The 12,815-nt window shown below is 43.5% G+C and overlaps 1 protein-coding gene across 1 annotated transcript in view; it reads right to left on the bottom strand.

Moving 5' to 3' along the window:
* Nucleotides 1-12,815, bottom strand: part of gli3 (GLI family zinc finger 3) — a 98,516-nt gene that overhangs the window by 11,443 nt on the left and 74,258 nt on the right. The window contains exons 6-10 of the mRNA XM_080050155.1: nucleotides 12,588-12,743; nucleotides 8,704-8,905; nucleotides 6,085-6,304; nucleotides 4,885-4,998; nucleotides 3,784-3,921 (exon numbers count right to left, since the gene is read on the bottom strand). Of these exons, the coding sequence (XP_079906281.1) occupies nucleotides 3,784-3,921; nucleotides 4,885-4,998; nucleotides 6,085-6,304; nucleotides 8,704-8,905; nucleotides 12,588-12,743 (830 nt within the window). The remainder of the gene's footprint in view (nucleotides 1-3,783; nucleotides 3,922-4,884; nucleotides 4,999-6,084; nucleotides 6,305-8,703; nucleotides 8,906-12,587; nucleotides 12,744-12,815) is intronic.

Genomic DNA, 12,815 nt, shown 5'->3' with positions numbered 1-12,815 from the left:
TCAGACCGTGCCCGCGTTTATCTCCCTTTAACACCGGGGAGGCGCACAGCAGCAGCCTCAACCAGGGCTGAACACACAGGCTCCCCCATCTAAGAACAGGGACAACACAGCGCCACCTATGTAGATGACCTGGAACACAGTGCTACACTGTGGAGGGAGTGGAAGGCCTTCTTATGAGCAGTGGGAACACACACAGAGACCACCAGCCCAATCAAGCGGGCCTCCAATGAGCGAATTGTCAGAGCAGTTGAAGGTTATGAGCACAGGAAAAGCACAAATGTCTTGTAAGTGGTCAAAAAGGAACACTAAAATAGATAAAAATTAAAATGTTATAAACAGAAAAGACATTTTACAAAGCTGGACAATGAACAATCATGGTAGTTATTTTAGCAAATCTACTTGAGGGAAAACTTTTATATCAATTGAAATTTGAACACTTCTCATAATGCCATAATAGATTTGGCTCTTCAGTAAAGTACTGCTTTTGCCAAACAGAAAACAATATGGCTCGCATACACTTCTTCATCAAACAAGGGCAGTGGAAATGCATAGCTCCCTTGTTGATCTCTTCACCGTGAAGTATCTGTAATACATCAATGAGAAAATGACAAAAGCTTGTTGTGTTGAGCGAGGCCGTATTAGGGAGTAATGGGTAGTGTGGGGTTGGCATCTCCGGCGACAAAAACGGAGTGAAAAAAAAAAGCCCACTTCAAGAGAGACATTAAAGAAGCCACCAGGCCTTATCTTTAAAAAGTACTGCCTCCGAGGGGAAAGAGGGGAGGGCCAGAAAATGAAAGAGAAAATGGGAGAAAGGGAGAGGTTTATGCCCAAAAATGGCAAAGCAAAAGAATGTGGAGCTGAGCTAAGAGAGGGAGATGGAGAGGTATTTAGAAAAAGGGGGGGGGGGGGGGGGGAAAAGAGTTGAAATGCAATAAATGGAATAAATGGCACAAACTAAAATTGACACCCGCCTGGCTTTTGCTGACTGGGTAGGGCCAGATAAGTGAGCTAAATTGCACAGATCCGATGTTTATCTTATCGGCGGCACCGAGAGCGCTTAAACGCAGATGATAAGGGAACGACGCGGCGTGTCACGGCGAGAGCATGTTGGAGAGTGTAAAAATATGCATGAAGAAGTGCTTTTGAACAAGGTGGAGAGCGATGAGGGTGGTGTCGCGAAGGCTTATTGCTAAAATTAGGCCAACCACAAAGGAAAAAAGGGGGCAGTTTCTGAGAATCAGTGCAGCTGTTACTGTTCATACTTTTTTTTTAAAAACATAAATTTCATGACGTAGATTGTTAACACATCAGTCAAATTTTACAGTACGTTTTAAAAGACCGTCACTGTGAATCCAGTTTGAGCAGAAGCCGGCTGTTAAATAGGTTACAACCGCGGAGAGAAAGTGGTATTTTTTTCTCATCATGTTTCTCTTTTTCCCCAAAGCCATTTCAGAAGACAAGTACAGGGGGAAGGGACGGCTCCATCCATTGTTTGGTTATATGGAAATCCCCCCCAACCAACCAACCCACCACCAAACCCCCCTCCCAGTGTGAGGAGAGAGCCACTGTGGTCCAAATACTGTACTTATCCTATTACTGTGTTGTGGGGGGGTGGGAGGGGTGCGTAGAGATAAGAGCATTTTCTCATCCTGCTCGTACTGAATTAGAGGGCAGGGATTCTGAAGACTTTCATTGGCATCTCTCTGCATATCTGCATAGCGCATAGAGAATGAGAAATAAAATGCAATATCAGAAAGTCAAACGCCAGAGAAAAAAAAATTGAAAACTAATAAGGATTTTGTTGGTTACCATCCACGCGGCTACCTGATAACAAGTGCTGCCTGGTGATGGTGCGTGTGTGGGAATGAGAGGACATTGTTTTGCATCAGACGGCCACCTGGTGCGACTACAGTAAGGGGAGGATGTGAGAGAGATTTCTCCTCTATTAAGAAACCCATCCTCCCATCCTCCCCTCCTCCCCACCACCCTCAACTCATCCCGCCCTCTGAAACAGGGGCAAGAAGTTGTCAAGAGCCTCAACCTTTGAGCTGAGCCCTTCAAACACGGGAGGCAGCCCATTCCGCGCTGTGGATATCAATTATAGATAGGGGTTACCACCGCGGCAGAGGATTGCCATGTCAAGACGGCAAATAGACAGCTGTGTGGAGAGCTGAGGATCTTTCTATCAGATGTGTGGGGGTGATGTGTGTTTCATGTGTGTGTGTGTGTGTGTGTGTGTGTGTGTGTGTGTGTGTTAGTGCGTGTGTGTGTGTGTGTGTGTGTGTGTATAGACTCCAGCGTCCCCCTTGTTCGCGGCATCATCTTTAGGTGTATTTTTCACCCACTTCTACAACTTCAGTCTGTGCTCTCTCAAGTTGGATGACAAGTGAGCGGTTCACACAGGCTAAAAGCAGCGGCATAAGTAGCCTTAGTGGGGGTTTGACACGACCACGACGCCATTTATTTCTAGCTTTACGGTGTGAGAGTTGTGATAACGGAAGAGGAGGTAGGGCCGGTCCATTCCTGAACCCTGGGAAGGCTTAGCCCCGGCCAAATCAGTTAGCCCCGTTGAGCGGCGAGATGTGCTCTCCGGCTTATGAGACTCATTAACCACCGTCCCCTGGATCCAATCAGGAATCCAGGCAGTGGTATCAGTCTACGGCCTGGCAGCTCTGAATCTACTGTATGTTGCCAATGCACAGACGGGTTGTGGCCTAATGGGGCAAAGCAATACAGCTGCAGCAGTTGATTTGGCTGGAATCTACTGAGCTGAAACGTGGAAAAACTCTCACAGCATAAATACAATATATGGTACTTCATAGATTGCACGGGACACTGTATAGTTTGAATCAAATAGACACCACTGTGTGTCAAATGTAAAACGACAACTAGGACCTATACACAATGTTTTTGGACCTGCCCTAGAATATTAAAATTCTTGTCTTTTAAAGCCAAAGAAATTGGTACAATATTTAAGTATAGAACTTTTAAAGATCCGGGCTAGTTCCTGTTGGGGCTGTCACCAAAAGATAAAGTTAGAAACAGTACAGATAAAGGTCTAGATAGTGACATAAATTGTTGGTTTTTGGCCGGAACATGTGTAATATTTCAATGGATTGAGGAATAGCTCAATGCTACAAGGACATTGCTATTCTCTTACCAATGGAGTGTTCATGTTAAAAGGGAAACAATAATAACTTTGAGAAAGTATGGCAGCCTTTAATAGATCTAAAACGTAAATGCTCATAGAGTTAAGGTTTCATATTGATGTTTTTTTTACACAGTAATGACTTTGCTATGAACACAGCTTGACATCCACCATGATATTCTGTTTTGTCCTTTGTAGTTAGTCTGAATTGAAGTGTGTATAATGATGAATTATTGTACGGGGTGACTTTTTTTAGTTTCTTTCTTTTGCTCTGGGCTATTGTTGCATTGTTATGTTGTTTTGTTGGAAACTGAGCTTTATATGTACTGTTAGTCTTCCACCATTTTACAACTGTAAACACCCTGTTGGGTCTCCATTTTTCCTTTCAGGAAACTGTAGTCCTGGAGAATAACTGCCGGGGTCAGAGGTGAACACTTCCCCGCCCAAATGGAAAATGATGCTAAAGAGTGAAATCTAAACCATGTGCTAAACCGCACAGCAGCAAGCTAACTTCAGAGATGTTTTGCCTTCCATGTTCCTTTTTCTTAAACTGTCTAAATCATTCAGCATTACAATTATGTGCACAGTTACAGACCTTTCGTTACCACTTTATTTTTAGTATGTGTGCTACTCACTTGGACTAGCTGCTCCTGCGTGTCAAACTCGCGGCAGCAGTTCTCCCAGTGGCAGTTTGTCTCGTAAACCACCTCCGGCTCCTGTTTGCCGTCATCCTTGTCCCCTTCTTCCTTCACCATCGTCAAGCAATCATGCTCCTTGGAGAGCAATAATACAACAAAAATTGCAATGAAAATAATGTCAGTGAATTTTTCTTTAATGCCAGCGTCCACATAAAAGTAGAAAAGCTACTGGAACTACCTTCCTCTTCCCCACATCAGTCCACCCAAACCTGTCATGAAGGTAAGTTTTATACCGCCCTGCTGGTTTACATGAAAGGGCCCAGCCAAAAGTGATTTGGTTTCCAGGTCTGAGGCCACTAGTGCCCCTGTGAATCTGGCCTTGTCTGGCTGCCATGGGGAGAAAAAAGTGCGCCTAGCGGAAATGAAGCGCTGAAAGCCCCGCTCTGTCTTCGGGGGTATGTTATACGACAGGACCCGGGGCGAGTGTTTGAGGAATCTAACCCCCTTTTCCTGCTGTAGGTTGCTCTATTAGCCCGGACATATTTCACTGTCACGGTGAGGCTGGCTGGAGTGGAGCAGAGTGGTTGGTGTGGGCCAATTCAGGAGAGCTTGGGCTTCCACCGCATGGCGCACACCTCAGGCTGCAGTCTGCTGACGCCCCCGAATATCGACTCTTATACTCAAATTTTTCCGTTATCACATTTCTCTTTAATTTTTTTCTTCTCCAGCCACTTTACATTTTGATTAAACAAAAGCAAAAACAATTTCCTTCTAGTCCCCTTGAAGATCAATGAAATGTTTCGCTTTCGGAAACAGCGACTGATAAGAGCAGGGTGGGAGACCAACACCAAGAAACCAGATTAAATAAATACTGGTGGCTGTTAAGCTTCTCTATTGTGGCGACTTTACCTTGGCAGGTGACCAGCCATTACACAGGCGTCCTATTCTGGTGGGGGAAAAATCTAAAAATAGGCCGGTGAATTCTGGGATTTACCAAAAACGGTTTGCAGAATGTGGATAGTTTTGACAGATCAAGAATATCCTATGGAGTCAGTAGCTAAAGATATACAATTCTAAGTTAAATGTAACAATCCTCACATGTAGGCTAAGTGAACCTGGGCTCGGCAAGTCTTCCTCCGGTTTCATTTTGGTCCGTTTGTGGTGCATCGGGTCTCCTGTGCTGCTCACTGCAGATTCACTCGTTGGTTTTGTCTGTGGAAACATGATAATAAGCTCAATATTTCATTCATTTTGATTTTAAACTTTCCTTGGACATTAATTTGAGACTGTATATGATTGCATTTGATATTATATTACTTATGTTATCCCCTTAAGTATCATTAAAAATGCATGTGATGCTAACGTCAATCAATCATTTACTTAATCAAGCAAGTAAAAAACAGCTGTGGTTCGTTGAACCCTAATGATTTCCGTATCCACGGCCAAGCTTTAACTGTACGAATGAAAAAGTATCCAATTCACTGTATCACATTAGCAGCTCTAATCATAGCAATTAAAACCAACTCGTGAACCAATTCAGTGAACCATTTGCCGAACCAATGGGTGACCTGACTTTGGCCCTGGCTTAAATAGTCCTTGGGGGGTTTCATACCAAAAAAATAACAAGAGAAAAAGTTTCCTTGGCTTGCCCTGAAAATAACTTAACTAATGTTGATGTTCTTCTTGAGTTGCAGTGATTCTGTCACTCTTTCTCCGGTAACACATTTGCCCTACTATCTTCACCAAATGAGATTCAGCTGTGGCCCCCAAAGCAATATTCTGTTTATTCAGGAGAAGCAAAAAGGCAATTTTCTATGTGCCCAATTTGAATGAGGTCCTCTTTTGGCGATAACACAAAATCCCAAGCAATGGGGAAAACAGCGGGGAGGACGGGGGTAATAAACATTGAATATTTTCTTCAAATATGAGCCCGCACATAGAGTAAGGGGCTGGGGGAAGTGGGGAAAAAGCCCCTTTGGATGCATCCATCCATGTCAATATTCCCCTCTCTATATCCTTGTACTCTCTCTAGTGATTAATGGAGTCAGCAGTGGGATTCTATGCTAACAAGCCCCTTGTTGTTTGCTGCAGGCACATTCTGGGCTGGCGCGCTCGGCACGTCTTAAAAAACAAGAGACAACACACAAGTAGGGAGAGGGGAAAACTCCCAGGAGAGGAGCGCTCGCGGATGGGGGGGGGGGGGGGGTCCTGCCTGTAACCAAGTTAGCTGGAGACGTGGGGCTGGCATGCTACGCCCTGCTATCTATTACCTGTGATGATGAATGGCACGGTTCTCACCTGTGAGGAGTCGTTGGAGAGGACCGAGCGCTCGCTGGCACTGAGCCCTGAGGGGGGGATGCCGGGTACGGGCCTCTGGGTGGCGAAGGCCGGGGACGGATGGATGAGGGGCGGACTGTGGCCGAACGCAGAGCCCACCAGGCCCGGCTGACGGCTCATCAGCTGCTGGTGCACGTGCAGAGCCACCGGGGTCGGAGGGTAGGCGAAGCTCAATGCAGGGCTGGAGAGAGGAAACATTAACCTGGTTATATTGGTTAACACGATAGATACAACAGCAATACTAACCGTGGCAGTTAGTCAAAAAAGCCATTACTTGGTTTTGGTATGGTAACAGGTAGATCCTCCTTCTAAAGAGAAATTGGCTTGAAGTGATTAAAGAAATTCAAGAGATTGGAAAGACTGAACTTCCTACTAAGATTGCAAGAAGATTTATACTTAGCCAAAAAGTTTTATTTGAATAGACCCATGTGGTCGTTGATTTGTTCAATCCCTCTCCTCTTAAAAAAATCTGACCTGCATCCGACTCGCCGTTTTACTTTAAAAGGAATGAATTAAAATGATGTTGTGCTAAATGAAAAACCCACTTTGTATATTCCAGAATATTTAATATTTAAGTTTAATGCTGAATGGATGTAACAGTGCCTGGCTTAAGATGTTCTGTTTTGTGTGCATCAAAATGTTCTAATAAAATCTAAGTAGGCCTATAAAAAAAACTCTACTCAACTCAAATACAACTTCAATATAACATCAGTTGCAAAGCGGAATAAGGAGAGAGAGAGAGAAAAAGGGGGAAAGACAGGGAATAAATGGATTGTTCTGGATAGTTTCTTCCTCCCTGAGGACAATCTGACAGGAGATGGTGTGGTAATGCTGGAACGGGGCACAGGGGCTGCCGGCAAAAGCCCTGCCAATGAATGTTCGGCTTGTTAACACGCAGTGAATTATCATGTGGGTCTGTGTAAGGCACTATGTCATTCTTCCTACTGGGCAAACGATACAAGTGATAAACAATAATGTGAAGTGTGTCGCATCGCCATGTAAATAAGGCTCAGTTTAATTCCTGCAACAGATTTGTTTCCTCTGTCTATTCCCCACTCTCACTCTGAAGCTAACTTTGTTTATCTTACAAATTAAACAAACCCCAGAAGCCACCAAGCCCCTCACCGGGGTCTGTCTAACCACAGGTGAACCACCGGATAAACACTGAGTCCTCCATTCATCCTGCGTCTCGGACCGTTTTTTTCTCTCTCGCTCTCTTGCTATATATACTGCGACCCATATGTCTGCTGATCTTATTACGAGGCGAGTGGAAATCAATGGAGCGAGACGCATTTGGGGGCCCATCCGCTTGTCATATCACTCATCAGTCTGTTTGGCTCTTTGGCTATTTGGGTTCCTGTCAGCGGGACAGTGGCTAAGTGTGCAGGGTGATTGATCAGGCTCTCTTTTTTACAGATCACTGATCAATGGCTGTGGGTGGGGCAATGGATCTTTTTTCCTTATCCCCCTCCATTCTCTCCTCCTTTCTTCTTCTTTCTTGCCTCTGCCCTGATGTATGTGATGTTCCTATGAGGTGTAGCGCGATGACTGACACGAGCCGCCGGGGGAGGCAGGCCGGTTTGGCTGGCTGGGAGATCGTCACCCACATGGGGGTTTTGACGTGGAGGCACACACACATACTCACATTCTTATTCCCTACACAACACTTTTCTTTCCCCCATTCCCTCCCAGAGTACACTATAACTACAGTGATTTTCTGTGGCAAATCAATGCTATAAGAAAATCATTTACAACATCTTTCCCCCATGGAGATCCTGCTGTAGGATTTATTATTGGCATGTTTTAGTCCCAGAATGACCACCTTGAGAGAAGCACAATCAATCAAAGCTCCTAAAAGACATCCTGACAGGATAATATAATATAATAATATACATATTCTGTACTACAATTCTAGAACATTTGGGGACCCACAATAGAAAGATTTATTTTTTAAAGATATGAGAAATGGAAGCAACAAAGAAGGAAATATCCTAAGTTTATGTCCATGTTGTTGGTCAAGCTCCAGAACCTCTGGATCCTACATTTCCCATAATGCAACTACTTTGTGTCTTTAAAGGTCACATATTATTTTAATTTTCAGGTTCAAAATTGTAGTTCAGGTTTCTACTAGAAACTGTGTTCATTGTGTAGTGTCCAAAAAAAAACTTTATTTCGTATTTTTCACAGTGCCAATACTAGATCTCCTCTTTACACCCTTCTGTCTGAAACGCTACATTTTACTGTTATAATAATAGAAAAGATAATGGCACCGGCAAAAGAAAATCTATAACATTTGGGGAAAAAATGTATTAAAAACTGAAGCTGCTCAAGGAAGAAATATCCTCTTAGTCGGTGTTATGAGTCATGTTCTGTGTCTTTATTAAAGGCCACATAATATGCACATTTTTAGGTTCAAAATTGTAATTTGTGTTTCTAATAATAACTGTTTTCATGGTGTCATGTCCAAAAAAAAAACGTTATATTTCTCACAGTGCCATTGCTGAATCTCGTCTTTTACAGCCTCTGTCTGAAACGCTCTGTTTTAGATAAGCCCCGCCTTCCCAAAAAATCCTTCTTTACCTGATGGCCCCGGCAGAGAGGTGGCCGTAGGAGCCGCTGGTGGAGGAGCTGGAGCGAGAGTTGTTGAGCATGGTGACCAGGGAGTTGGGCGAGTTGCGGATCATGGTCTGCAGGTCAAAGCTGTGCTCGGAGAGGGGAGAGATGGGTAGGGGACGCTTCCTGCTGGGCCGCGACGGCAACCGCGGGCTGGAGAAACGAGAGTCTGAGGGAGGAGAAGAGAGGAGATCAGAGAAAAGGCACTAGAAAAGAATGGTTAAAATGCCCTATAAAAGTGTGAAGAAACCCTTATCTGCTGGAAGGAGGTCCAGGTTTTTTTTGGAGAAGAGCATCCACAAAATTTCTACAAATTAGTTATAGATCCCAAAAAGGAGAATTCGCTGGTTTATACGTGATTTTTTTTTTCCAGTTCAACTCCATCCAAACTCCTAACCTAATCTAACCCCAGCAGATGACATTTTTGTCAATCATCAGACAAAAGGCTTGTCTGGAATGAGTGCTCGGCTGTCACTTGATGCACTGCTTGCATTTCATCCGTGAGAAAACATGTCTTTTATGTTGGAGAAACGCTCCGACTGTGAATGGTAATATTTAATCAAGTCCAATTTGACTCGTTATTCAAATGCAATCAGTGTTGACTGGAAATACGAAGAAGAAGAAAAAAGGGGGTTTGAAAAGGTATAAAGGCGGAAAAAAGCGGCACACAAGCATTCTCTCCGCACATACAATGAGCCACGGGTAGAGATTAAAACATGACTTTTGTCGTCTTTTCACATGGAGATGTCACAAACAAGACAGAGAAAAACAAGAGGGAGATGGAGGGACGGGGGGGTAAAGCGCTGAGGGGATGTCGCGCTTTGTGCGTGAACTGACACAATGACTTTGTGACTCAAGACTTGGAAATAAAACATTTTGAGTTGTTTCATAAAAGGCAAACAAAACCATCTCGCGCAGCCCTGATAACCCCCCCTCCATATTTACGTCCCCCACAATCCATCCATCTCCCAAAACGTAAATGCTCCATCTCTCGTTTGACACATCCAGCGATTACAGAATGCTCCATTCACATGGTAATCAGAGTGTGTGTGTGTGTGTGTGTGTGTGTGTGTGTGTGTGTGTGTGTGTGTGTGTGTGTGTGTGTGTGGATGCCTCTGCGGTGGCAGCGGCGGTGTTCTGGCATACATAGGCCTGAGTTTTCCACTACGGCATGAAGCTGTATGGGGAGCAACACCCCCTTTACATTGTCATTGTATGGAAAATCTGTCTTTTTTTATGTGACGGGGGTGTTAGAAAGAGGGGGGCTTTCACACACACACGCAAAAAATCCCTGAGTGCACACAATTTCTCTAAATGACGCCCCTCAACGTGTGATTTTCACCATATTAAACATATAATCCTGCAAAGAAAATAAAAATCTTTTATCCTTCCGATTTTGGACAGATCCAACTTCCTACGTCCAACATTTGACACACCTGACACTATATTAAACGGGCCGAATTCACCACAAGTGTACTCTCCTAATTTAACTTGAAAGGGGGGGTGGGTGGTGGATACTGCAATGCAGCGTCCCAATACTGCAAAGCCTCATGGGAGTGGTGTTTATTAATGCACGGCCCAAATGATAAATCGGCCGACCGGGGGAGACAGAGAGAGGAGCGTCCCGGGCTCGTATAGCGGGGACTGTCCCTCTAATTTTCTCTTGATTTATGGACAGGACGACTGGTTACGCGTTGTGCCATTAATTCTTGTGGCCGGGGAGGGGTTTAGACAGGCCGGACTGACGCCGTTAGAAGTAAAAAAGCCGGCACCAAAAAAAAAACATCGCCGAAACACCTCGGTGGTGGGGGCGGGGGGGCACCTGAGAGGGACGCCATCACAGGAGAGGGCTGAAGTGTCACAAGAAGACTGACCAGGGTTGTAGTAAGAATGAAAAACTTACTTAATACAATACTTTTGAATGAATAAAAATAATTAAGAGTACTCACAATTAATTTCTAATATAAAAATGATGTGTCTCTTTTTGTTTGTGGAAGTGTTTTGGTAAATTTTGCTGAAAAGATACAATTATTGGCAATTTACTGAACTCACACCTCATAAAGTAAAACAAATACCTACAATCAAATGTTTTGCTTGTATCAAACATGGGTTCCAGTGTTATAAATGTTACTAAAATCAAGACTATTAATGAGAAAAAAAGGCCATTATCTGTAAGGAAGATTGCGAGGAATTTAAAGTAAACGAATAAATCCAGACTTGAGAATAAGTGATCTATGAGAGCTGAGGCACTAATTAGGCAGTGCGAACATAGACAATAGGCCATTAAAGCACAAATAAGCGGGACGGGCCCATTGTTTCATTAGCACAACTCTCTCACTGTAGGTAATTACACTGATGTGAAATAGGCTAAAATAGCCTCGGTTACATAGTAGCCCAGATTATCAGCCAGAGCCTCTTGATAGACGCTGCTCTTTGTACGTTTTTTTTGTTTTTTTCCCGAAATCCGCGGAAGCTTTAAAGTGTTAATTTTTCCGGCATTTGGAACACACATTGTTGAAACATGATGAGTTATTACCAGCAATGATCACAGGCATTTTTTTTTTAAGTGAGGAGCATCGCATCTCCACTTAAATTTGGCCCCTAATTGTTTTGTTTCAGTCTATTAATCTTTAAGAAAGTGACACAGAAGAAAGGATTTTTCTCCAGTGATGAATGGTGGGACATTCCAATTCCCACTTAATAGCAATTAATTTTCTGATACCCGCACCAAGTTTAGCTAGTTTTAATTAGTTTGTTCAGAGGAATCGGGGGAACTTCACCCCGGATTTCCATGAAAGCCGCGTCTGCCTGACTAAATACATTCTCATCAAAGGGAAAGGGGTGAGACTGCGCGACCTTTCTAAGATTCACTGTGCGTTTAATTTCCTATTTACACTTTAAAATAACTCATTAGCATAAGTCCTCTGCACACAGTCCTGAGCCCAACACATTAAGACAATAGCTCATTTAAATCACGTCAAAGTAAAGAAGAAGCAGGTCTCTCCTCGCCATGGTTGCGCTGCTATGGCTGGAGCTATTTATAGTCAAAGATAGGTGCATTGTGAAGGTGCATTTTAAAGGTTGAATTCCCACCGGGGCCACCCATGCTATAATCTGCAGGTATGCACTCATAATACCTCAAGGTGCAATCCCAACAGGCATGGATTTGGTGGGTGTCTTTGAATCGGCTGGGCTACATCAGGTTGAAAAATTTATATTTTCTATATATAAATCTAGGCTACAATAAAAAGTTTGAAAATCATTTTAAAAAACTACATTTCAGCGTGTAGTTGGGACATGCTGCATATTGAAATGTAGTGATTTAAATGCTTTAACACATGTAATCTAGATGTGTAAAACACCTTTTTATTTGCTAACCATATTTGGCATATCTCACCTACACCTTAACATGCATGCATATCAATGCATTATGAAAAAGATAATAATGATTCAGCAAATTGACATAGTTGCTGTCTAGTGAAAACATCTGAAAACCATGTATCTCCAAATTTGGTGATCTTTTGAAAAATGATGAGAGGTTGAGAGATTTCTCCTACTTTTTACGCTTTGACAATCCACTAAAACCTGTTTGATTATCTGAAAAATGCATTGTCACAAAGCAGCAAATTACACAATATGCAAAACTGGCCTCTGGAAATAAGCCAAATGATACAATTTTCAAAAAGAAATGTACTCATTCAAATTGATGAACATTGCTGAGAACTGATTTATGAACCTAAACTATACTAAAGCAAATAAATTAAATCAAGTTCTTCATCAAGGTGAAGTGTCAGCTACTCCAATGGTCTGTTTGTGTGTGTGTGTAAACGGTGTTATCAGTGCAGACTTACTCTCCATGGCCTGCAGGTATTCCATGTGCAGGGCGTTGGTGGCCCCCGCTGTAGACGCCACAGAGGGGAGCAGGTCGGTGGCGTAGGGGCTGCGGTGGCCTGCCAGCAGAGCCATCTGGTGGTAGTACTCTGCTGTGGTCAGACCTGTGTGAGGGGCTGGAGAGGGAGACAGGAGCGGGTCAGCAACCAGGGAAACTACAAGCTAAACCATTTGAGGGATATATGTGA

Source organism: Ammodytes marinus (assembly GCF_949987685.1).
Source record: "Ammodytes marinus genome assembly, chromosome: 21".
Classification (NCBI taxonomy): domain Eukaryota; kingdom Metazoa; phylum Chordata; class Actinopteri; order Uranoscopiformes; family Ammodytidae; genus Ammodytes; species Ammodytes marinus.
The sequence above is the reverse complement of the archived record's forward strand: the minus strand, read 5'-3'. Positions and strand labels throughout refer to the sequence as shown.